Here is a 27054-nt window from a genome sequence, read left to right as displayed (position 1 = left end):
GGTCCCTTCCAGCTCTATTCTATCCTATTCTATTCTATTCTATATCACATGACCGTGGGGATGCTGCAACAGTCATAAGTGTGAAAAATGACAATAAGTCACTTTCAGTGCTGTTGTAACTTTGAACAGTCACTAAATGAACTGTTGTAAGTCAAGGACTACCTGCAGTGTTATGTGAGCCATCCTAGTTTATAATTTAGAAAGCACCATATAAAATTAAAATACTAGCTTTCAGAAATCTTTTAGCAAACACCTAGAAGCTATCACTGTAATGTAGTGGGTCCGATGCAAGGAAGAGACGCCAGCCGGAGTACGAGTTCACCTCTTTATTGTGAGGGGGGTTTGTACTGGAGAACAAGGGCTACCTGGCCTCCTTATATACCTGGCCAGGTAGGCGGCTAGCCAATGGGGTTGGCCCTAGGTTTCCCACCGAAACTGGGTTTCCCGCCAAAACCCTCCAGGCCAACGCCCCCTGGTTGCTGCTGCTATGCAGAGGCTGTACCTGGATACATAACAATCACAACTGCAGATCACAAATAGCAGCAGCTTAAAATAAAAAAAATGAACAAAAGCAAACATTTACCAAATCTCTAGAAATCCTTAATAAAGGGGAAAAAGTGCTTCAAGAAAGATTCAAATTAAAAGGATTTAAAGAAAAAATAAGACTCAGCTATGTTAAAATGACATTGGCATATGGTAAGAAGTGTCAGTGTTTACAATCCTGAGGCATGTTTTCACTAAATTTATTGTTATACACTTCATATAATTAGATCAAAAACGAATTACTGTAGCCTAAAGAAAGATGTGCTATAGATGAGAGCAAAAGTGAAAAGGGAGATGGGGATGGGGAAGGAAATCAAATACTTTAATAATTTACTATTGCTTGCAGCGTTTTCTGCTTCACTGCACTTTATTATACAGGGCAACAGATTCAAAAAAAAATTGAGAATGGTAAGGAATTCAAAGTTCACTTGTTCAAAAAGAACATTTGCAGATGTGTATTCTGCAAATGATTTATACTCTAATCATCAGAGAATGGTAAGACTTTTAAAAAAGCAAACCATGCCTAGAAAGTTCTCCCCCAAATAGTTGTACACAATACTCTGACTTTCAAAAACCAATTTGGGAGTGTAATCCTATAGTTTTTTAAAATAGAAAACTGAATTAGTGTGCATTTATTTTGGGAATGGAGAAATCCTTGAGATTTACCTTTAAGAGCAGTTTGGAACTCTAGTCTAAAGAAAATTATCAAGAAAAAGATCTATGGAGGCTATATTTTGGGGCAGACATTTCAAAACTTTTTTTTTACTATCAAAGATTTAACTAATAATAACAACAATTCATTAAATCTATATACCATTTGACTCCCAGCATCTCTGGCAGATTACATTTAACATTTCTGCAAGACTAATCTCATTGTTAATCTTAAAACAGAGAACTCTGTTCTTCTATATATTTCGATTTTAAGCATGGGAAGCTTTTACTGTTTCCCTAAAATTGTATATATAACAGTATATACAACTGTACCTACCAACCTATTTATATGAAAACTGGATAATACTGATTTTATGTTTCAGCACACATATACAAAGGCACTTAGTAGCATGTTATCTCTTTTCATAATCAACCAAATAGTCTTTACTTCCTGCAATAATGAACCACTTTTTCCTCGTATAACCTGCTGCTCAGAAAGTCCAAGAGCAAAGAATAATTTAATTTGTGGTTTGACTTCAAATTTTGAAGATATCTGAAAGCATGGACCAGTTGTAGCAGATTTTACTGTCCATGACACATTTGAAGGTGCACTCTGCTGTATCCCACTCAAAGAAAACCCCTCTAGATTATACCCATCCACAGTCTCACAAAAATACACAATTGGTTATTTGGATTTTAATAATAATGTGCCATAATTATCCTGAAGAAGTATAATAGAAACCATAATGTTTACTTCACTGACTAATAGTTAAGAGATTGGGTAGTGTCACACTAAGTTAAAAAATAGGGGTTTTTTATTTAGCAAGAAGTCTTTTTAATGTCTTTTTACTCAAGCTACTTCTATTTCTCCCAAGAATGATTCAGATGTGACTGCTTCCAGCCTTCTCATCCTTATTCTTGTATGTGTAAAAGGTAAAGGTAAAGGCTCCCCCGCACATGCGTGCTAGTCATTTCCAACTCTAGCGGCCGGTGCTCATCTCCGTTTCAAAGCCGAAGAGCCAGCGCTTGTCCAAGGACGTCTCCGTGGTCATGTGGCCGGCATGACTAGATGCCAAAGGCACACGGAACTCTGTTAGTGGTCCCTATTTCTCTACTTGCATTTTTACATGCTTTTGAACAGAAGCTGGGACGAGTAACAGGCGCTTACTCTGTTACACAGCACTCGGGATTCGACCCGCCAAACTGCCAACCTTCTGATCAACAAGCTCAGCGTCCTAACCCACTAAGCCACCACGTCCCACCTTGTATGTGTAGATATCCTATAAATAGAAAAGAATTTGGTTTTCCAATGTCTCTCCTTTCCTATTATGATTACTATTATTATAGTAACCAACAGACATGTTTACATTTGCAAGACAACCGTTTTACTGCACTGACTAAATTTACTGATATTTCATGTAAAAAAGCACACTGCTTCCAAAGCATTGCAAATTCAGTTCCTATTTTGTTTGCTGATTGAACAAATCCCATGATCCTATAAACATACTGCTCAAAAAAATAAAGGGAACACTTAAACAACACAATGTACTGTATTTAATAGTAGGATGTCTTATCTTGTGTTCCCTTTATTTTTTTTATCAGTATATTTATATAATATTTCCTGCCGCGTTGGCAATTACAGGAGCATCTTCTACCTTTTTTTCCCCCTACAAAATGAAACATGTGTGGTCATATTTATGGAATTGGACTATGTTATTCAAAGCTATTAGGGCCCCTAATAATCTATTTCAAGTGTCAGGCAGCAGGCTTCATCACAGAGGAAAAGGAGAAAATAACCCAAAGGAGAAAGCTTCCTACATCATCAATGTATACCAAGCTCAGCAAAAAGAAATTGTTAGGATTGCTTCTGAGATAGTCTTTAATTTATAAAGCCTCATACAATTATTTTCTTATTCAAAGTCTCATTCACATTATTCTCAGATAGATTTTGTTGCATATCTTTTTTTTATAACGTCTTCTTTTGGGAACAGAGTGTTCCAAGAAGAAACAGCATAGCTGACATAATTGATTTAAAGTCCCAACACAATTCCCAGTGCAGTTCCTCAAAGGTATCTCTCAACGATGTCGTAAGTTACTTGTTTAATATGTCTCCAATATCAAAAACCATTTTTCTTTCCCACAAATGTGCGCTGTATTCTTTAAAAATAATTTCAAAATCTTAATATTCAAAATCCAATTTTCCAGGGTTTTCTGAGCCCTTAATTTATTTAAAACTTTCAAGAGACAATACTCTTGTTTTTTTGCTATTTGTTTTAAATTCTTAATGATTATAAAAATGGATCTTCTTTTTCTTATATTAAGAGTTGAATGCATTCTCCCAATGTTTACCAGTTTTCTCCATGTGAAACTGTCTAATTTGTTTGAAGCAGTTAATAGCCAATTTCCAAAAGTGGTCAGCAAGAGCAAGTGCAAATTTAGCATCCTCTAAAAAGTCACCAGAGGGATGCGGTGGCTCAGTGGGTTAGGACGCTGAGCTTGTCGATCAGAAGGTCGGCAGTTTGGCGGGTCGAATGCCGAGTGCCGCGTAACAGAGTGAGCGCCTGTTACTCGTCCCAGCTTCTGCCAACCTAGCAGTTCGAAAGCACGTAAAAATGCAAGTAGAAAAATAGGGACCACTACAGTGGGAAGATAACAGCGTTCCGTGCGCCTTTGGCATCTAGTCATGCCTGCCACATGACCACAGAGACGTCCTCAGACAAACGCTGGCTCTTCGGCTTTGAAACGGAGATGAGCACCGGCCCCTAGAGTTGGAAACGACTAGCATGCATGTGCAGGGGAACCTTTACCTTTACCTTTTAAAAGTCACCATTTGTGGCTGCATCAATTATGGCAAATTCACACATCTCCCAATTCTCCCTCCTCCTCTGGAGACCAGTGTCTTGTGATTTTCTCATGAGAAACAACATAAGAAGCATAGCTTGGGAAATCTCATGTCCTCTCTTTGTCCAGGTAGAGTCATGGGACACAATATACCTGTCGGCTCTCTATTCACAGCTGCAAACATCAGCTCCATTTTTCATGGGGCTGTTTTCAGTCTACCACCTTCCACAGAATCAATCATCTGTTTGTTGCTCTTACAAAGAAGACTGCTTAAAATATTGAAGAAATTAATAACAAATTGTTAATAACCATCTGAATGCATTATAGAGAAAGATTGCTTTGTACGAAAAAAGGAATATAGCATCAGTTTATTTGACCAGGATTAAAATGGGACATTTTTATGGTTCTTTTTTGGATTTGCTGACATCTTGAGTAGAAAAATGGTGCATACTATATTTAATTACATGTAATATGGTGTTTAAGAATTTTTCCCTTCAGTTAACTTATGAATCCTATTTTTTAACATTTAAACTGGCTCTATATCTGTCTTTTTACTTAAAGTAAAGTAGTTTTGTGAACTTATTCTTTTTTAAAGGAGAAGTTAACTCTCTTTGTTATGTTAAAATTTAATGTTTTGTTTATATTAGGATACTAGGATTATTTTATATATGTGGAATATGCCTTGCTAATTAATAATTTGAATAATTTACACAAATAATGAGCTGTCATAAGTTGTGACTATACCCTGTGGATAGCCTTGAGTTAGGCCAAAACAGGAAAGAAAGAGTTAATTAGCAAGGCATATTCAAATGACTTGACAAATATTTAACACATATATCTCCCTTGCTTCCTAGCTAATAGAGAAAGAACCTGTGGCTCAGGAAATTAAAGCAATTGCCTAATATATAATCAGCCCAGGTTCAAATCTCAGATAAAAAGGGTATGACTGACTGATGAGAACTTAAGAAGTTCGAAATGATCATTTCAGCCTCCCTAAAATTCTTTAATAGCAATTTGAATAATTTACATATATATACATATATATATATTTGTATGAGAGAGAGAGAGAGAGAGAGAGAGAGAGAGAGAGAGAGAGAGAGAGAGAGAGAGAGAGTGTGTGTGATTGGCCCAAGACCACCTAGTTGGCTTTCATGGTTAAGGCAGAATCTGAACTCACAGTCTTCTTTTTTCCCAGCCTGGTGCCATAACCACTAGACCAAACTGACTCTCTTTTAGAACTCTGTTTAGACTTTTGCTGATAATTGGATTGGAGAAGGCATTGCTTATTTGATTTTCCTATGGTTAAGAAATGGGTTATTAGATGATTAGTTTTATATTTGCTAATTAAGAAGAGGTAAAGAGATTATGAAATTGTTTATACGTTCTGAGGTTGGTGGGAAGATCCTTTCTGGAGAGGGTGTTCTTAATATTTTGGGGGGGTTGCTTTCTTGCAATCTTTTTTTTCCCCTTTTCTTTTTTCTTTTTAGTTTGTATTACCTTTTATTGTTGTATCTAAAAAAAGAAAGCTACCCCCGTATACAAAGCAAGCAAAAAACTCACTCATAAATGACAGGGACAGAAGCTGACAGCCCTTAAGATGTGGTATACGTCAAAGCTCCTGGCAGAATTGCCCTTCAGAGATCTTTGTTTAGAACATCATATAAATTACATTATTGCTTGTCAAATGAAGCAGAACTCTAGATGTCATCCTGCATCAAAATGGCAGACCTCCGTCACCCCGACAGCTGGCAAATTGCTCTACTCACCAAACGCAAACTCCTCTTGCTCTGTTTCTTCCTTCAGTCTCTTGTAACGTTCTTTCACTCTCTCTAGTTTTTGGATATTTTTGGCATTCAGAGTTGACCATTCACTGAGCAGCCCTTTCATGCAGTCTCTTTCAGCCGTTAGTGATTGAATTTCTTCTGCAAGATCTTTAGCAGTACAGAAATTACCTCCTGTGCATTGAACAGATGAGATTAGGAAGAGTTAAAGACAGGGAAGAAACAAAACGTTCGCTTTTTAAATAGACTGTTGCAAAAACTAAAGAACTAACTGCTTGTCTAGCACATGCAACATGAGGAATGAACGTGTATTTAATGTATTCATTGTTGTTTTTATTTTCTCAAAGCAGTTGACAATCAATTAAAATATAAATGTAAACAGTTGTTATTATTATATGTTAGTTGCATAGTATGCTAGAAGTTTAATCTGCTTGAGCATTTTTATTCACCTATCAAGAAAGATGGATGCATCTAATGATTAAATACTATAACAAGCCTTTTTGATTGATTGATTATGTACCATCAAGTTGTTTTTTATTCCTAGCAACCACAGAGATATATTATCTCCATGACTATCTATCCCTAACCTGTTAATAGCACAGTGGCTCGTGTGGTTAGGATGCTGGCTTGACAGGCAGCAAGCCTGCGTTCGAGACCCGAGTTCTGCCATGGGATGGGGTGAGCTCCTATCTTTCGCTCCAGCTCCTTCTGGGGACATGAAAGGAGGCCCCAATTGGATGTCCCTCAGGCAACAGTGATGTCGCCAGCTAATACTTTCAACCCAAAAGTACCTTGGTGCTTCTGACATGAGGGACATACAATCTTAATAAATGAATGCATAATTTTATTTTTAATAATGATTTAATAATAAATAATTCATTCATTAAAATAAGAATAAATGCAATACAATAATATCTTATCAGCGATGCCATATATTGCACTGCAATAACATTTGGACAGCCAGGGCACAACCCTTCTAAGCTGGACTTAATTTTCTTAGCCAAGAAAATCTGTTACCAACTACTGCTGCATTTATTTCCTCATTATTCTCAAAATCAAGCTTCTGTAATTAGAAGTCACTCTATTTTGTTTTGAAAGGTCAGGGAGAAGATACTATCCTCATTATTAAAGTTTTATGCTTACTGAATGATTATTAATTCCCAGAAGGAAACTTAATATCAAGACTTGAAGTGCTGATGAAATACGCCCCATATCCCAGTTAATAATTTATAAGCATTTCTGCCTCTAATATATGCTCTGGAGACAAATTTGCCCTTGTTTGCTTTTCTTATTATTTTAAGAAATGTGACTTCAATTCTGAGGTGAAATATCAAAAACTCACCAAGAAATTATCACGTCACTCTCTTAAAGTGAACTCCCAACATCAATCACAGTAACTAAAATTGGCACTTTTTAAAAACCACATGAGGACTCTTTTCTAAACATATCTGCATAAATCTGCCCCAGCGATAGAAAACACCAAGTGATATGGCATTCTAATTTTTTTTAAAAAAGACTAAGTAAGCATTCTTCTGGGAAACAGTTAATATAATTTAATTAATACAATTCTTCATTTTTCTTGACAGATTTATACATCACTGAAACTGCACATTGTAATGGTTTCATTGCTAGACTTTCTGGTTTCATCACCTCCATATACTTGTCAGGTCTTATTAAGCAAGCATCCAAGCCTTTCCAACATTTGAAATGCAAATGGCTCCACCAAAAAGCTGAGGGGGGGAAATGTAGATAGTGCTCAGAATGATTTTCTTCACTTGTTGAAAATCAGAAGGCAAGTTTAGCAAATGATGGTTGGTCACACAGTCGGTATAATGTTAAGACTGGATTTGGTATATTTATCCACATATTGATTCCTTCCCAAGGATCTGGGAGTAGGAAGATGTTGTTTCGTAGTATCAAAGGTATCAGCAAAGGATGAAAGATGGTCCAAAGAAAGCTGCCTTTTGCAATTGATAGATGGTGATTATTTTTCAGTGCCAATGGTAATCAAGTGGTGCTTCAATTTTTTAGGGATTGCACCCAAGACGTCTATTACTATCGGTATTATCTTTACTGTACTTTCTTTGCCATAGTCATTCTACCTCTGTTTGCAGGTCTTTGTATTTTGTAATTTTCTCCAGTTCTATTCTGCTGGACGCGGTGGCTCAGTGGGTTAGGAGGCTGAGCTTGTTGATCAGAAGGTCGGCAGTTTGGCGGGTCGAATCCCGAGTGCCGCATAATAGAGTGAGCGCCTGTTACTCGTCCCAGCTTCTGCCAACCTAGCAGTTCAAAAGCACGTAAAAATGCAAGTAGAAAAATAGGGACCACTACGGTGGGAAGGTAACAGCATTCCGTGCGCCTTTGGCATCTAGTCATGCCGGCCACATGACCACGGAAGACGTCCTCGGACAAGCGCTGGCTCTTCGGTTTTGAGACGGAGATGAGCACCGGCCCCTAGAGTCGGAAATGATTAGCACGCATGTGTGGGGGAACCTTTACCTTTACCTTTATTCTGCTGTCTCCAGGTATTACAACATCCACTATCCATACTTCATTTATCTTTCTTATTGGCAGCTATTAAGTGCCTGCTTGAATTCTAAAGTCCCAGAGCACTTTAGATTCCTCATTTTCTATTACTTTGTTTTGTGGTCCTACCATTTCTTGCTTGCAGGCAAATGGTATTTCTTGCTGGCAACATTGTTTCCACTTTGTCATGCTGTTGTCTGCTGTTAGTCAGTCTGCGCTTAGGCAGTGAATATTGATATTATTTTTGCTTTCTTTTGCCACAGTCATTGTACTCCTATTTCTACTTATAGATTTTTATATTTTGTAATTTTCTCCAATCCTTCCTCATCTATTCTGCTATGTCCAAGTGCTGCAAAGTTCACTATCCAGACTTTTTTTTAATCTTTCTTAACAACAATTGTTAAGTCTGGGATGTTACGTTATGTATTATTATTTCTTTTTTTTTCTTTTTTTTATTGAAAAATTTTACAATACATTTTTTACCAAAACAAAACCCCTCCCAACCCCCTCCCCTCTCCCCAACCCTCCCCAACACCTCCCTCCCTTCCCCCTCCCACCTCCCTCCTCCCCGACTTCCCAGAGCTAAATACAAGGTATAAAAATACAATCATAAACAACCATATGCTAACATCAATGAACTATTAAGTCTATCGCACTTTAACTCTTATAAAATAACTACAAGCAATATAAATATCACATCAATACTTATTCAAATGCTAGATGAAACTTTTTAGTCCCATATTTATTCTGAATATAATCAATCCATTTTTTCCACTCCACAATATATCTCTGTTGCGAATGGTCTTTCAAGTACGCTGAAATCTTTGCCATTTCCGCCAGGTTAGAAACTTTTAAAGTCCATTCTTCTATAGTCGGCAGTTCTTCCTTCTTCCAGTATTGCCCTACTAAAAGTCTTGCTGCCGTAATTAAATTCAACATCAACTTAGTGTCCACAACAGTAGTATCAGTAATAATGCCCAGTAAAAACAATTGCGGAGAAAACTTTATCCTTTTCTTAAATATCTTTTGCATGTTCCACCAGATTTTAATCCAAAAAGCTTTAACCTTTTTACAGGTCCACCATATATGAAAATACGTTGCATCTTCACCACCACACCTCCAACATTTAGGCTGGCAGTTCGGATACATACTTGCTAATTTTTTAGGATCTAAGTGCCACCTATAAAATATTTTATAAAAGTTCTCTCTTAAGTTTTGAGCTTGTGTAAATTTTACATTTCTCACCCAAATCTTTTCCCAAGTATCCATTGTAATGACTTCCTGAAAATTCTGAGCCCACTTTATCATACAATCTTTAACAAGTTCTGTCTCTGAATCAATTTCTATCAATGCAAGATGTAGCCAGCACTGGCTCAGGAATTCTGGGAGTTGAAGTCCACGAGTCATAAAAGAGCCAAGGTTGCCTACCCCTGGCCTAACCCCATGCTAGCACAGGGTTTGGGAAGGATTTAAATGCTGCATGACTTGCATCCTTCCTTGTTCCTCTTTTGACTTCTTTGTTCCCAATAATTCTGAGGGCAAATATCTCTAAAAGCAAATTCTGAACCTGGCTAGTAGAAAAAGGGAAAGGGAATTTCTAAGGGGATTTCTAAGAGGAAATGTAACTTGGACACCTTTCAACCCCATTTCAGCCATTGTGCCTTTGAGTTAAGATGTGCTGTAATGGGATATGTCTGTTTCTTTAAATAGACATTATAAAGAATGGCTAGTCTAGAAGGGGTTTTTTGTAGGTTTCTCTATGTACTTATTTAATAAATTTATAAGCCACCTCCATCAGTGAAACCTGTCTAAGATGATGTGTAACCAATTCATAAAAAACATTTTAAAATCAAATGCATACCAAATAAACTGCAAGAATACCAAAACTACATTGAAAACCATAAATGTAAAGGGTACATTGGGGGGAGTGGGGGTAGACAGACAGCTCTTCTGAAGATGAATAATATTTTCATTGCAATAGTAACTGTTCATGATCTAATGAGGGAGAAACTACCAACTGTTCTATTCCACAGGAGTGTAATTTAAATCAGATACATCCTAATCCTTGCATCCTTTATTTTCATTTCTCCCCCTCCCCCCCCCCAAAAAAAACTCACAGTGACTTAAATAATTTGTTCCTGACTTCTTTAAAAATTCTAATTCTGGTGAAGAATTCTCTGTCATGAAACATTTTGGCATCTTTCTATTCCATCAATAATTACCTGATGCAGCAAGCATTTTCGTTTCAAGAAGAGCTGGAAGTTGAATCTCAATGTGTCTCACTTTTTTCCTTAACGTACTGCAGAGCCTCTGACTAGTACATACCTAGATGGAAACAGGCAGCCTTGATATGGATTTCATTCATATAAAAATGCAAGGAAATACAAAGGCATGTCAGGTTGTCTTGGTTACAAGCCATGTATCATTTCAATACGACAATCAAGATGAATAGAAAATAATGTGCAACTTTGCTGTATAGTACAGCTTTCCAACATAAACAGCACTTCTATTAGCAATGGGCAAATCAGAGACAAAATAATCACAAAGAAAGAAGAGGAGCAGATATCGTGGGATTGTATTTCAGACAAAAGGCCAAAACTGGCAGAAAATTGCAGATGTCTGAACTTACTGCAAACATCTTGTTAAGTGTCAGTAACTGCTAAATGGAACGTGTTGTGCTTCAGATCCAAAGTCAAAAAGATGCTTCAGAAGAGCCTATGTGTGCTCTCAGCAATTCCTCAATTCAGATGCATAATTCAGAGGCATAAATTCCTAGAATCATATAGTTACTATGCAAGTCAGAAGGCCTTTACAGAAGACCCTATCAGTGTCTATGGAGATTCCCAGTTATCCAGGTGATGGTTGTCCCAAAGGTGCCTTTTCAATGGGCAACTGGACTTGGTTTTTCTTTGAAGACATTTCGCTTCTCATCCAAGAAGCTTCTTGGATGAGAAGCAAAACATCTTCAAGGAAAAACAAAGTCCAGTTGCCCATTGAAAAGGCACCTTTGGGACAAGGCCTATCAAGTACACAAATAATCCTGCTCTTATAGGCATGAATTCAAAACACCCAGCATCCCAGCTTTTTGAAAATCAAAACAGACTTGAACCAAATAAACAACTTAGCCCTACTCTTTACTTTCATGCCAAGATGGAACTGCTAGAATAGTGCCTTGTTCCAAGATATATTGGGCAAAGCTATGACAGCTTATAGTTCTCAAAATAGAGTCCGTACTTCTCATTAGTGTGTGTGACTCTTTTTTGATCAAGAAGGCAGCTAAATTCAGATGGCCCCAAGGAAGTAGTATAAAGTGCTTTTGTAGTTAAAAATAACTGCACATAAGTGGCTCAGTGCTTATCAGTTTGAAATTAAAATCCAGCCACCCATAATAAATCAAGGAGCAATATCCAAACCAAAGCCTTGATGGAACAAATAGTTTTATTGCCTTACAAAAGAAGAATATGATTTTAACTCTCTGTATCCCAGGGTGACATGTTCCTAACATGTGTGTTGTGACAAAGAAAGTGTACTTCTGTATCCCCAGTACTTTAAATTCATGAAGGGTGGAAAATCTCTGCTGCCTGTCTCAGATCAAGATGAAACCAACAAGGAAAGTCCAAGTGACAAAGGTGTGTGAGATTTCAGAGGTTAAAACCAGAATCTTGGATTGGACCTGAAAGCTGGCTGACAACCATCACAATGACAAAAGACATGTATAATGTACTAGACAAACTCTTCCCAGTTAGTAGACGGGCTGTTGCATTTTGTATCAATGGCAACTTAATCATTTTCAAGGGCAGGCCCATGTAACACGCATTGCAGTAATCTAAATGCAAGATCACCAAATTTGATATTCAAAAATAAGAACCTGCTGGACCTCGCTTAAGGCAGTTTGGCGTCTTTCACTAATGTACAGTAACTCACTGACTCATTAGTGCAGGGGGAAACAACAGTTTGATTTTACTTACTTCAGCAGCAGTTTCTGTCATCGATATATTAAGGGACTGCATTTTTTCTTGAAGCCTAGAAATAACAAATTAGTATTAAAATATGATATTGTTTTTAATCCCTCACACACATATTCAGAAGCACAACCAACTTCAGGTAAACGTATTAAAACATAACAAATGCAACTGATTACCAACAGCCTTCGCACCCACAAGAAATCTAAGTCCAGCACACTTTGAATTCCACTGACTCTTATCTACCTCAAATTTGCTTTGATCGTTGTAGTTCAGATTCTTGTAGAGAACTTAAGCTTGTAATAAACCCTTATATTCATTTCAACTGCCTGGATTTCCTGATTTTTTTGATGTTTGGGGATCAGGTTTTTTTTACAGCTGTCCCCAAATGAAATGATTCTTTTCTATTCACAAGTTCTCCTAAACAAGATTTATTGAGATGACTAGAATGTGGTCATAAGGTTTCCAGAACCTAATTTATTTTCAATTTAGAGTTAATATATTTCTCTATATATTATGACAGAGATTTTGTTTTAAACCTTCCTGTAATCCAGCAAAAAGATTTTCTCTATAGTGGTAACAGGGAAGCTTGTCATTGGCTGTTTGCATCAAGTTGCTTGAAATCTTTATCAATCTGGAAACCAACTCTTCCATACAGCATACTAAATAAATCAACTCTACAAATGGCATAAGACTGGTGAGGGTTGAAAAAAGCAATGGACTTTACTTATCAAGAGACTCCAAAATGGGAATGAAGACTCCTGGCTCTACCAAAGACTTGAAATCTTTCACCAAATGTCATTAAAAGGCATGACCTTCTAAACAGATCTAATCCAACTCCTTTGAAAGAGGACAAATTCGATACTCCAGGGGATTTCTCTCTGCTGAAACTTACATCAATGAAAAGTATATAGCAAAATTCTATTAAGAATGAAATGGTTTCTTTGCCCTTCAGCAACACAACACAAATCCATCAGGGCTTCTAATAATTCTTTGACACTTTCAGTTTCTACCTGTGAATTTTCTCTATGTTTGCTCATCCTTTAATAAGAAAACTGTTTAACTGTAATACCATTTGGTTTATTTTTGTACTTTACTGGTTGAACAGCAATGGAAAAAAAAAGCTTATTGGATAAATTATATCCTGTGAATAAGCAGAAAATATCCTAGATTCAATACCGGAGTATTCACTTTTGCTACCAATTACTACGATATAGTTTAGGGAGTAGCTTTTTAAGGTATTGCTGTTGTTGCTATAGTAGATAAACCCTTCTCTGCTGCTGTTTAGAAGAACCATGAAGACTGGATTCTTCACCCAGGCTTTGGGCAAGCAACAGTTTGATGCCTGGCTTCGCTGAGCTTGTCATCTTTTATCTTCATCTTTTACTGATTTTACTGTAATGACTTTCTTTGTCATTGAGTCACTGAGAGTTGATCAGCAATACAAATCTACTACATTATTAAATAAATAATGCATAATGATGATGATGATGATGAATATATTTTGACTCTAGGAAGAGAGGAAGTAAAAAAAGTAATAAAAATGTATTTGGATTCCTAAATTTAAGCAAGGTGAATCAGAGTAATTTTCTACATAAATTAGGGACAGGGAGGAAAAGCTATTGCATTCTATGTTTCAGACTTCAGTAATAACATGAGCATGTTAAAAGATGCAAACAGCAAAAGAATTGCCTCTTGGGGGCTTCATTATGAAGCATTCATGCTGCTCCCAGAACTGGCTCTGTAGTCATTTGACTCCGGACTTCCATCTTTGGTGGGCAATTGAAGCCAGCTACTTCCTCCTACACTTCAAGCAGAAAAACACATGGAATTTTCCACTTGAAGCATTGGACTTCTCTCACTTATTGGATGAATCTTCTCCTCCCCTAACAGAATAAGTCACTTGCATCTCACTAGCTTCTCACTACTTAATTGATCAGTACAAGGAGCAGCTTAGCGGCTTAACTTCCCTTTGCAAGCACTGTTTTTTTTTCCCCCAATGCCTCAGATAGAAGTACTGGATGTCAAAGAGGCATGGGGAACTAGGGGAAAACCATCTGTCATGTTCTTCTACAGGTTGCATGGATCAAATGATACGATATATCAAGAAAGCAGTGAGAACACCACTGCTGTGTTTTAAATTTTACAGGATTTCAAGGGTGCAAATGACGGCTTATGGAAATAGCCTTTGAATTCCCAGGAAATAATTATCAAGTAGTCACTGATACGAAGAGTAAAAAGGTTTAAAAGGTGTAAAAAGGTTCAAAATAAAATTAAAAGTGCAAATAATAGTTTGCATATCATTCAGATTTTACTAGAAGCTGGATGGTTTTTTTCTAAAACTTTTGTCCAGATCTAAACATTTGTGGCTATTAAATTGATACAGGATTTGCAGAGATTTTTTTTTTAGGTCTTGTGCACATTGTGCTGTCTGAAGATTATATCAGTTCCCTATGGGAAGTATCCATGTTGGTCTAGTTATTTCAGAGTGTGATAAATCAGGTATGCAAGTCATGTATCAAAGTCATTAAATCCAACTGAAACTAGAGCATCCAACAATTGAACAAACGGAGCTGGGGAGCAGGGGGCTTAAAGACATTTAATAGTGAATCTCTTGATGGAGAATGCAGTGGCTTCAAGGGAGAAAAAAACAGTCAACAGTACTGTGCTTCAACATGAATTAGCAGAAAAACAGAAATAAGCACATCTCAAGGACACGTTAACAGAAAAAACAACAGCCAAAGCTCTATTAAACCAAAGAGAGAGATGACAACAAGCTATCAAGGAAAATAATTTCCAGAGAGCTCCTGCAGAAAAAGAAAGATACAGAAATTGAATACAGCTCTGACTAGCAGTCCCAAATGTCACCTGAATATTCCAAATATAAAAATGACCAAACAATGTTTGGATTAGAAGTATTACTGTAAGTCTAGCAGGATAGAAGAGACATTTTGGGGAGAGGTTATTCCCCTCCAAAACATGAAACTGAAGGTATAAAAAATACAGTTCAAAAGTGTTTGGATGGGCCAATCATCATATCTCCATACTCTTCAGGTACCAAATCTACATACAGTATATGATATTGGAATAAAAATGAGGTTGTGGGAGGGGCTCCAATAGAATTTCATTTTCAGTTGTTACAATATTATTTATTGAATTTCTATGTGCCCACTCTGCAACTCTGGACAGTTTTACGAGGTGCTTTGTGTGTGCAGCACAATTAGCAGGAAAGTGAAATAGCAATACCTTCCTCTATGCACATAATATAGGGGCCATTTCAAAATAAAACCAAGTCTTCTCAACCACAAGAAGATTTCACAGTGCATGTCAAGATTGCACTCTCTCATTCCAAAGGCATGGAATAATGGATTTAATCTATAGGAAAACAGATTCTAATTTCATGCTTCTGGAAAAAAAAACACATTTTTTTAAATAATGCAAGTAGTCTTCACTTAAAAACAATAATTGCAGTTGGAATTTCTATTGCTAAGCGATGGGGTCATAAAGTGACTGCATTGCTTAGTGACAGCAATCCCGGCAATTCCCATTGTCACCATTAAGCAAGAATCAATGTTGTTAAGTGAGAATCTCTTTGAAACGTCCTGCTGGCTTCCAGCAAATAAAGTCAGTAGAAAAGCCATCAAGAAGTTGCAAATCTTAGACAGTTTGCAAGCAGGCCAGCAGTCAGATAAGTGGCTGCTGCAATATGGTGCTAGTAGGGTGGAGCTTAGGGTGACTGCTGCCAGATGAGGGATGATACACAGGTGGCCACCCCTTTGTGATCTCCACCATAGCCAAGATCCTTGGGGGGGGGAAGCCATCAGAGTGCAAACAACTTAAAGAAGCCTTTTGCAACACTCCCTGCCAACTTCCCCATTAAATTCGCTTATAGCAATAACGCTTAGACTTATATTTCATAGTGCTTTACAGCCCTGTGTAAGCAGTTTACAAAGTCAGCATATTGCCCTCAACAATTTGGGTCCTCATTTTACCAACCTCAGAAGGATGGAAAGCTGAGTCAACCTTCAGCTGGTTAGGATCAAACTGCTGGCAGTTGGCAGAGTTAGCCTGCAATACTGCATTCCAACTACTTCACCACCAGGGCTTATGGAAAGCTGGTAAGGAAGGTTGTGAATGGCAATCACATGTCCACAGGATCCTGCAACCATTGTAAGTGCAAGCTGGTTGGCAAGCACCCAGATCACAATGTTGTGACCACAGGGGTGCTAGAATGGCTGGAATTTTGAGGACTGGTCGTAAGTACCACTCATTCAGCTTTGTTTTAATTTTCACTGAATGAGATATTGTTAACCAAGAGAAGTTTGATGATGAAACAATTTCCCAGAGAGGTGATGTGCAAGTTTTCATTACATGGGTTCAAGTGAAGACTAGACAGACATTTATATGTGATAATTTAATTTGGGTTACAATACTGAGCAGGGAATTTGAGTCATTGGCTTAGTGGACCCTTATAACTCTGATGCCATTATTCTAATAAATAAATGCTTTCATGGGGTTATCAGTAAAGGAAATTCAAATCCAGATAAAACATGACTTGACATTAATATTACTCTGATACATACAACAATTTTCTGAGAACTGGAATCTAGAATTAAAGACTATACTTCTTTATATATGTTTCTTCATTAAATGTAGTACAATACAATGAAAAATAAGAGGCAAAGGAATAAAGCAGATTTTTAATCGAAAAATAATCCATAAAACAAATACCTTTTGACAGGTTCTGGAAAATCCAAGCTATGTGGAATTTTATGGGAGGCCACCAAAATATCAGCCAAGGCTTTGCCAATTGTCTGCAGTTCTTTGAGTGACACCCAGCTGAGCAGAGTAGACAGTTCATAATCTTGCTCATGAATATGGCGGTCTTGTTCTTGAATTTCTATCTTTAACTGTTGATCTTTAGCTTCCAGAACAACCAGCTTTGCTCTAAGAACTTCAATTTCTTTCTGCATGGAGATGGAATATGCTGTATATCTTTATCAAGGAAAAACTGATCAATGAATGACACAAAATGTGTAAGAGAAATTCAAGTCCTTTTCACGTATACTTGAGTTATATGACCACATTGCTGTCCTGGATGACTGGAAACCGTTTGTAGATCAGGCCAATTAATCAAATCAGCCCTCTTCACCTGATGGGCAATATGCACTGAGACAAAAATCCCATTATCACATCATGTTCTTAAAATGCCCAGATTCATCACTGAGACAAGGTGTTTATAAATGATTCAAATTCCCTTTAAAAGACTAAAGTTTCACATTTGCTGATTGGATTTAACACCACTGGATATGGTTAATGCTAATGCAAAATCTGTTAATTTTTATAAGATTTTCTGTGTGGCCTACATTTTTTTAGGACTGAATAACAGAATAATAGAATAGAATAATACAATTGGAAAAAATTGGAAGAGACCCTGGAGGTCTTCTAGTCCAACCCCCTGCTCAAGCAGGGTACCCTGTACCATTTCAGAGGAATGGTTGTCCAATCTCTTCGTAAAAACCACCAAACTGTGTATTATTTATCATATAAATTACAAGATAAAGGTATGAATTCAAAAAAGCCACAGGCTGTTACTCTGAAAAAGCACATTGTTGACATCAAGCCAAAACCTAAAAGCAAATTTAATTTTGCAGCTATATCGAGTATCTCGCGATGAACCACTTTTTTTCTTGATGCAATGAATTAGCTGAAGAAATTCAATTTACACTTATGCAGCCTCAGATATATGCTATTTATACCCCTGCCTGAAAGATTCAGTAGGAAAAGAACAGACTAGTTAATGCGTCAACCTCTGTCAAGAAGATAAAAGAGGTCATCAGGACAACATCAGATCTGCTATTTTGAGTATAAAATCAAGCTTGTAATCCATTCATTCTCTGTAGTATCAATCTGGGAATTATGTCAGAAATTTAATAGTCTTCAGATAATGGAAAATGCACCCTTATTTTCATGAAATGAGGTAAAAAAAACCTCTATCACTACAGTTGACCATCTGATAATAATTAAGTGATGTTAATCATTATTAATGTCAGAAAAGGAAGAAAATGTAGGATTCTTTGACTCATGATGATATACTGATATTTGGGTCCTTGGTGCCCTCTGAACTTGGCTATTTTCTTTCCCTAACTAGGTTACATCACCAGTGCTGGCAGGAAATGTGGTTTACTCTCTATTTATATTCTAGTCTAGTGGCTCGCCCTATAACAGGGATCTTCAAACTTGGCCCGTTTATGACTTGTGGACTTCAACTCCCAGAATTCCTCAGCCAGGCATGCTGACTGAGGAGTTCTGGGAGTTGAAGTCCACAAGTCATAAAAGGGCCAGGTTTGAAGACCCCCTGCCCTATATAACCTGAGAACGAACCTCACTCCCATCAGCACTGATGATGTAACTTAGTTTGAGTAATGAAACATTTGCAAGAAGAAAAAAAACCAAACTCAGAGAATATCAAGGACCCTTCATTTCAGCCCTAAGCTACAAATATTCTCCTTTTGTGGTTTCTTCTTTTTTAAAGAACAAAAGCCCTGAAATGCCATTTGTATTTCTATATTCTGACCAGGGTGCCACCGGTCAGAGAATGTCGTCTGGTGGCCCCCAGGGGGAGGTCCTTCTCTGTGGGCGCGCCGGATTTGTGGAACCGTTTGCCGGTTGAGCTCCGGATGGCGCCCAACCTTCGCTCCTTCCGATGCGATCTGAAGACCTACTTGTTTGAACAAGCCGGCCTGGCCTGATGGGTGATGGGTTTGGATTTTAATATTGTTTTGGTGCATTTTAACTTATTGTTGTTAGTTCTGGGCACCTTGTTTAATATTTTTTAATATTTGTATTCTTGTATTTTTATATGTTTGCCCTGTTCACTGCCCTGAGTCCTTCGGGAGAAGGGCGGTATACAAATAAAATTATTATTATTATTATTATTATTATTATTATTATTATTATTATTATTATTATTATTATTATTATTATTATTATTAAAAACATCAGCTTATATTTTGAGTCAATTCTTCTAGTTTAAATGTACTGCCAATAAACTTTAAGATACTGCCTATTTTGCCAGAAGAATAGAACTGTTAACAATGCAATAGAAATTGTGCTGGTGATAACAGTACCATTTTGATAAGAATTTTTCCAGTAATGTTCAAGTAATTAATGAATAACAAACAGTACATCATATTTAACAAAAAGTATTCACGCAATATTCCACCCCCTCCCACTTCCCTAATGTAGCTTTTTTTTTTAATGGTGTAAGCTCCCCGGAGTCATCATGAGTGAATTGTATGGCCATATAAATGTGATTAATAAGTAAGCAAGCAAGCAAATAAAAATACTGATTGCCATATTATTTATTTATTTTATTTTAATTCCATTTATATCCCGCCCTTCTCCGAAGACTCAGGGCGGCTTTTACAAACTTAGCATATTGATTTCATGGTTCGGTCTATCAAGCTATTAGGAGACTTTTAGAAAAGAAAAATACAGAGAAACTAATACTATAAAATAAAAACATGTTCACCAAACTGAACGTGGAGTATCCAAGTATTTTTAAAATTTGTATAACTCTTATGGTGCCAATTTCCCTTATTTTTTTCAAGTAACAGATAGATTTATTCAAGATTTTTGTCATGCAACAACAAATGTGTGCTAATATGTGTATTTCTTTATCTATCCCACAAAAAGTACATTATATTCTGCTTACCTGTATCCACTTCTTTTCCTCAAGCAGCTGATCCCGTTTTGTAACTGGAACCTGTATCGTTTCATGATAAGGAAGGCTTAATATCTTCTGATCACTTTTTCCTAGCAGACGTTTCCTTTCCCTGTTACAGCATTCAGAAAGTATTAATGGAAACACATAATGATGTTTGTTACAATTTTCTCCAATCTGGTAATTTCCATACGTACTGGACTACAATGATCATGAATCCAACATACAGTCCAATATATCTGTAGAATGCCAGGACAGGGTTAGAAAGGCTAAATAAACAATTATTTCTTAAAGACTTAGCAGAGAAAAGGCTTAGTAAACTCTCTATTCACACAATAATGCTTCATTTATTGAATACACAAAATCAGTACTTCAGCAGTCAATTGCTTTATGAGTTGAACAAAAGATGCCATTCCCTGATTAAAATACAACACCTGAGGGGTTCCCCCCCCCCCGTGGAGAAAAATGGTGAACTGACAAGTTTCCAAAGAATAGAGATGATGCTAAGGTGGAAACTGATGACTGGATGGCAAGCCTGTTTCAACAGTGCTTCTCTGGATATGGAGAAGCCAAGAGATTGCCCATATCTGCTCCAGAAGGCAGTTCCTTCCAAGAAAACCCCAGGGATTCATAGGGAACCTGCGCGCAATCCATGGATAAGAACACTGGGAGACACAGAAGAAACAAAGTCACAACCCCAGCAGACCTTGCTAAAAGATTCTGGGTTCACTCAAACATCAACGTTGCAATGTACACTTTGTGTTACATATGCAGGGACCTTCTGAACAGTAAAACAACTAGACTAGCTCGTGTAATGGTATACGGGAATAACCTTAGGAAACAGGGATGGCAGGTGAGGTTAGGGAAAAGATGCCACCTAGGGAACAAACAGATAAGGCAGAATGTAGCCCTCAGAAAGAAACTCAGAATAGAATCTCCCTAACTTCTCAGCCTGTAAAAGAGATGGTGGGAGATTTTTATTATCAGATTTGCAAGCTGTCTGATGTAATGTTGTCTTATAATAAAATAGAATTAGCTCATTTGTTTGTCTTTCTTGTCTAGTCTATCTGAAAAGGCTTAAACCTGATGTGTTCCTTTGGCCCAAGGTGCGATTAAAGTGAATTTTAAAAAAAAACCAACTATAAGGAATTTAAAGTAATTAAAAGTGAAACACTTACCAAAATTTTGATCGATGGACATTTAAAATGGATAAAGGGATCAGTCGAATTTGGAAAATTGTTCACTTTAAAGTGCCTTTGAATTAATTATTTAAATAATACATACCTTCATTGGAAAAGGGTCTGTTTAAATTTTCCAACAGAAATGATTGGTTAACTTTTTTAAACAAGGACAATTGCAAAAAAAATAATATCATAGACTATAAACCTATAGACATCTGAAGGGGATCAAAGAGTTAAGGTTATAGAGAAAAGCCTCGGGCAGGCTCTCTTTTGCTTGTTGCTTTTCCATTCTGGATTATATATATATTTTTAAAAAAATGTTTACTTAGAGTTATTTAAATATTTTTATTTTTATTTTTATTTTAATCCCATTTATATCCCGCCCTTCTCCGAAGACTCAAGGCGGCTTACAATCTAAGCACAAATCAATGTGCTTAGCAATAGCCTTCATTCTATGTATATGCCTGCTTGTTAGGGTTTTGGGGGGGCCCAAGCAGCATTATTACAAAGTCAGCTTATTGCCCCCAACAATCTGGGTCCTCATTTTACCTACCTCGGAAGGATGGAAGGCTGAGTCAACCTTGAGCCTGGTGGGATGCGAACCTGCACTAATTGCAGGCAGCTGGTGTTACTTAAGGAGGCATTAGCCCACTGCTCCACCAAGGCTCTTTATAAATGTTTATTAAGGAAGGAAGGAAGGAAGGAAGGAAGGAAGGAAGGAAGGAAGGAAGGAAGGAAGGAAGGAAGGAAGGAAGGACCCTTAACATAGCAAACAATAGGAATTAAACCTGAGATTCTACAAAGGATGTTTGAAGAATTGGGGAAGAATATCACAGCATTTGTGACAATAACAGTGGCTGACTTTGTTAAGCGAGATTTGCTTATATTTTTTTAGGAAGAATGGAGAAAAGAAGAAAAATGAATTAAAAATGTGGGCAGATTTAGGGAACGATAGAAATTTTAGAAACTAAAACAGAAAAAAGTTTTTAAAAAGGAAAAAAAATAAATGGAAACTAAGACAGCCCAGAAGTGGAATAAGAACAACCTTGTGATGATATTGAGGAAAGGGCTGCTGCAGTCTTAACAAAATTTTTGAAATGGGGCAAATATGACATGATGCAGAAGTTGATAAGGTGAATCAAATTAATATAAGATTTGTAAAATCAAGAAATATACCAAAAGCCACTGTGCACTTTGTGACAAAGAAGACAATGTGTGAAGAAAAAGAACACATCTTTCTGATTGATAATCTCAAACAGAAAGGGATACCATTCCAACTGACAAGGAGTGATTAGATTTAAGTAGAAAAAGATACTACATTGTTGGGATGATCAGGGATAAAACAAGAATTACTTTCAGAAAAGAAAAGATCTTATATGAAATTTTTGTTGAAACTGGATAAAAATGACTTAGTGATTTCTAGATTTGCTGATTTAAAGAAGATTAAAAATAGAAAGGAAATTATATTTGTAGTTGTAAAGGGGATGGAGAGATAGCAAGTTTGTAAGTGCTGTAAAGAAGATTGGAAATCATTTATTTAAATGATTTTTTTTCTATCTGTATTGTTTTCTTCACTGAATTTATCTGACTGATAATCTCAAACAGAAAGGGATACCATTTCAACTGACAAGGAGTGTTTAGATTTAAGTAGAAAAAGAATTACTTTCAGAAAAGATCTTATATGAAATTTTTGTTGAAACTGGATAAAAATGACTTAGTGATTTCTAGATTTGCTGATTTAAAGAAGATTAAAAATAGAAAGGAAATTATATTTGTAGTTGTAAAGGGGATGGAGAGATAGCAAGTTTGTAAGTGCTGTACAGAAGATTGTAAATCATTTATTTAAATGATTGTTTTCTATCTGTATTGTTTTCTTCACTGAATTTACCTCTCCCTCCCTCCCTTTATCTTCATGTGAACTTGGAAGGGGCCTGTCTGAAAATTCTCTTCAGTTGCTTTCTTGGCCCAAGCTCAAGACCCTCTTATCTGCCTTAGCACCTCTCCTCCTGCCTGTCCTTCAAGGCCATTCCCTGTACTCTCTATAGGAAATTCTGTTTCTGTGTCTATCGTACCATTTTCTTTGCCAAAAATAAGCCAATTACTGACCACAGGCAAATGAATAAATGCAACATATTCCTTTACTGAATCCCATGAGAATCAATGTAATAATTAATATGGCAATTTAGAATGCTTAACCTTGTATATTTATCCACCTATCATTTAGCACTAACTTATTGCCTCTTAAATCATGGCACAATGCCATGTTGCATGTGCCAATGGTTTGTTCTGCAGAAAAAAAAAGTAGAAGTCTTTGATTAATAATAATGGCACAGAGCTTAATCAATTTTGTGATATTTCTGTGTAGATGATCGATGTCCTAGTTACACAGTAAGATACAGTTGCCTGTTTTAATTGAGGAAAATCCATCATGCCAATAAATCTTTTCCCAAACTAGTTTCATTCAATGCAGCCAGATAAATAACCTAATCATTCTTTATAAGCCATTTGGTAGCGTAATCACACTTTCTATTCTCACCTACTTGGCAAAATGTTCCACTTATACTGTATATCCTGTATACCCTAACCCTACTGTATACCCTAACCCTAACCAACACACAAAGGCCTGGAAAGAACACTCCAAATCCAATTCATAATTAATCACATGATCCAACCATTGTGCCAACTGTTCGATACATCCAGTAGTCTTTCAGGAAGAAAAGGCACACTTGGAGATTAGGACAGAAAGCCACAAGCTCACTCATCTGGTATGTACAGAGGGCCATCTTTCATATATCTCTTCATATATCTTCTTAATATTCAAGGAAGCAAGGAAGGCCTACTTCACATTAGTAAATAACAAAATATTTATGGGTAGTCAAGAAATTTTTAAAAATACAGATATAAACTCAGAGGCAGATTCACAGGTTTCAAACATTTTCCCAATGATCAAATACAGGTAGTCCTTGACTTACAACAGTTCATTTAATGACCGTTAAAAGTTACAACGGCACTGAATAAAGTGACTTACAGCCGTTTTTCACCATTACAACCTTTGCAGCATCCCCAGTGACTTGGTCCAAATTCAGACGCTTGGCAACTGGTTCATACTTATGACCGTTGCTGTGTCCCAAGGTCATGTGATCACCTTTTGCGACCTTCTGACAAGCAAAGTCAATGGGGAAGCCAGATTCACTTAACTATCGGGTTACTAACTTTATCAGTGCTGTGATTCACTTAGCAACTGAGGTAAGAAGGGTTGTAAATTGAGGCAAAATTAACTCAACAAATCTCTTACTTAACAACAGAAGTGACAGTCCTTCGGGAGCTCCCAAAGGATGTCGTCCCGCATATAGGGAGAAGGGCGGCATATAAATTTAATCAAATCAAATCAAATCAAACAAACAGAGAATCCCAGTTCTCATATTTTTCTTATAATGTTATTGCCGATAAAACAAATAATAATTACCAAAGAAGAGTTCTATAAATAAACGTTTTAATTTGTGCTTTCTTAGCTCAAACTAGCGCAGCACCATTATCTCTTCATCAGAATTGCTCAGATTTTCTAGGAATATTTGAAAGTTTTTCAAATTAGGCTGCAATACATGCATATGTTTTCTAGAGTACTTTTTTAAAAATGTTATCAGTTTTGCAGCTAAGTGGTCTTCTCTTTCTCCAGTATTTACTCCAATGAGTTTCAACATTCAGTCCTATTACTTAGGAAATTTGTATAGAAACTAATCAGTTGAAAAAGTACTCAGTTTAAGGTTTCCTGATGTCAGTGCCTCACTTGCCAACAGCATACCAGATAGCAAATCCAGCCAAAGGATGGACACAATGAAAAATGTGTAGATGCTTGCTATTTTCAGCACAGCTATTAATTTTTCAGAGAACGAGGGGAAAAGCTAAATCAGTGATAATGGACTGCAGTGTTATCATTTCTGGCACAGGTGGTTGAGGAGAAATACAACAAAAAAGTAAATTCAGGATTTTGCTATGGATACTAATCTAAAAATTACTCTAAAGCAGTTTTCCACAAGTGACAGGGATGCAATTCTTAGATTTGCCAGACAGTAATTATGTAAGCTATAGCCTTAACAAAACTGTTTGGCAATTGATTGAAGAAGACAGCTCTTCAGATTAAATTCTTTAACTATTTATGCATCAGTAAATTAGTAAAGATACAGTCCATCGGGATGCTCTATCGTGCAAGCCAATTTAAAATCTCTAGGACTTGCACATATATTCCAATAAAGATTGCCAGTAAACTTTCTCACTGGACTGTGCTCCCAAACAGTTATCATCATCAAATGCTTAGCATTTACACAAAACTTGTACACTATTCAAAACAGTTCACCTCCATTTAACACTCAAGAAATGGGTCAGAATTAACCCTCTATAACAGAAAGGAACATTAAGGTGAACATTCTACTTTGCTTTAAAGCAATTTATGGCAAAAGCAGGATATCAGTTCCCAGTTCAGATTCTTATATCCACACTGCACTAACAGAATAACAGAGTTGGAAGGGACCTTGGAGGTCATCTAGTCCAACCCCCTGCTCAGGCAGGAAACCCTATACCATTTCAGACAAATGGCTGTCCAATCTCTTCTTTAAAACTTCCAGTGTTGGATCATCCACAATTTCTGGAGGCAAGTCGTTCCGCTGATTAATTGTTCTGTCAGGAAAATTCTAGATTGCTTTTCTCCTTGAAGCAATCTTAATTTCCATCCATTGCTTCTTGTTCTGCCTTAGGTGCTTTGAAGAATAGATAGACTCCCTCTTCTTTGTGGCAACCCCTGAGATATTGGAACACTGCTATCAGGTTACCCCTAGTCTTTCTTTTCATTAAACTAGACATACCCAATTCCAGCAGCCGTTCTTTGTATGTTTTAGCCTCCAGCTGCCTAATCGTCTTTGTTGCTCTTCTCTGCACTCTTTCTAGAGTCTCAACATGTTTTTACATCGTGGTGACCAAAACTGAATGCAGTATTCCAGACATGTCAAACACAAGGCCCGGGGGCCAGATCCGGCCCGCGAAGTGGTTTCATGCGGCCCGCGAAGCCATCCTGGAAAGAGTGAGGGAATGGCCCCCATTGCCTTGGCCCTGGCCCAGAGACCCTCCTTCTGCCAGACCCTCAGATCTGTCCCACTCCTGCCCAGGCCCCCATAGGCACCCTTGATGCGAACGATGTAGAGCTGGCCACTCCCACCCAGTAGGCCATACGCACTTTAGCCACACCCACCCAGTAGGCCATGCCCACCCAGGCCACACCCATCTGGCCCCCTGAGGGCAACCGCAATGCTGATGCAGCCCTCAATGAAATTGAGTTTGACACCCCTGCAGTATTCCAAGTGTGGCCTTACCAAAGCATTATAAAGTGGTATTAACACTAAAACTAAATTTATTTGTGTATAAGTACAGATCAGCACACACAAACAATATACAGTGTCCCACTATTTTCAACCATAGACAGATTTAAAATTCTGACTTCATAAATTCCAACATAATTGTGTGGAAAGGCATCAGGTTCTTGCACACTTACTTATGAACTCCCTCATACAATATCATTTGAATGTAGACTCTGATTTTGTCCAAGAAGCTGCTAATGGAAGGATGCTGTGAAGGAAGCTGAAAATTCAGCCATCTTTTCTCTTTATGCAGCTCCTCAAGTCTTCTTCTAAATTTATCAGCTAGGAGAACAAAGGAGAATTGCATTATCAAATGCTATACAGTATGTTACAATTTGTCTGAAATCAAATGACAAAGTGATATTAGATATGCAGAAAACATTTATTTGTGAAATATTTTAACTGATTTTATTTTTAAAAATGGATGCAATTTTT

General features: G+C 37.1%; 1 protein-coding gene across 1 annotated transcript in view; it reads right to left on the bottom strand.

The window, feature by feature from the left end:
• Window positions 1-27054, bottom strand: part of DISC1 (DISC1 scaffold protein) — a gene marked incomplete at both ends in the record, with an annotated part of 171200 nt that overhangs the window by 123124 nt on the left and 21022 nt on the right. Inside the window, 7 exons of the mRNA XM_083350198.1 lie at window positions 5802-5990; window positions 10565-10667; window positions 12311-12365; window positions 17036-17271; window positions 20022-20231; window positions 23210-23312; window positions 26754-26901. Of these exons, the coding sequence (XP_083206324.1) occupies window positions 5802-5990; window positions 10565-10667; window positions 12311-12365; window positions 17036-17271; window positions 20022-20231; window positions 23210-23312; window positions 26754-26901 (1044 nt within the window). The remainder of the gene's footprint in view (window positions 1-5801; window positions 5991-10564; window positions 10668-12310; window positions 12366-17035; window positions 17272-20021; window positions 20232-23209; window positions 23313-26753; window positions 26902-27054) is intronic.

Source organism: Vipera ursinii (assembly GCF_947247035.1).
Source record: "Vipera ursinii genome assembly, chromosome: 1".
In the NCBI taxonomy this organism is placed as follows: Eukaryota; Metazoa; Chordata; class Lepidosauria; order Squamata; family Viperidae; genus Vipera; species Vipera ursinii.
Note: the sequence above shows the minus strand (reverse complement) of the source record. Positions and strands in the feature narration are given on the sequence as shown.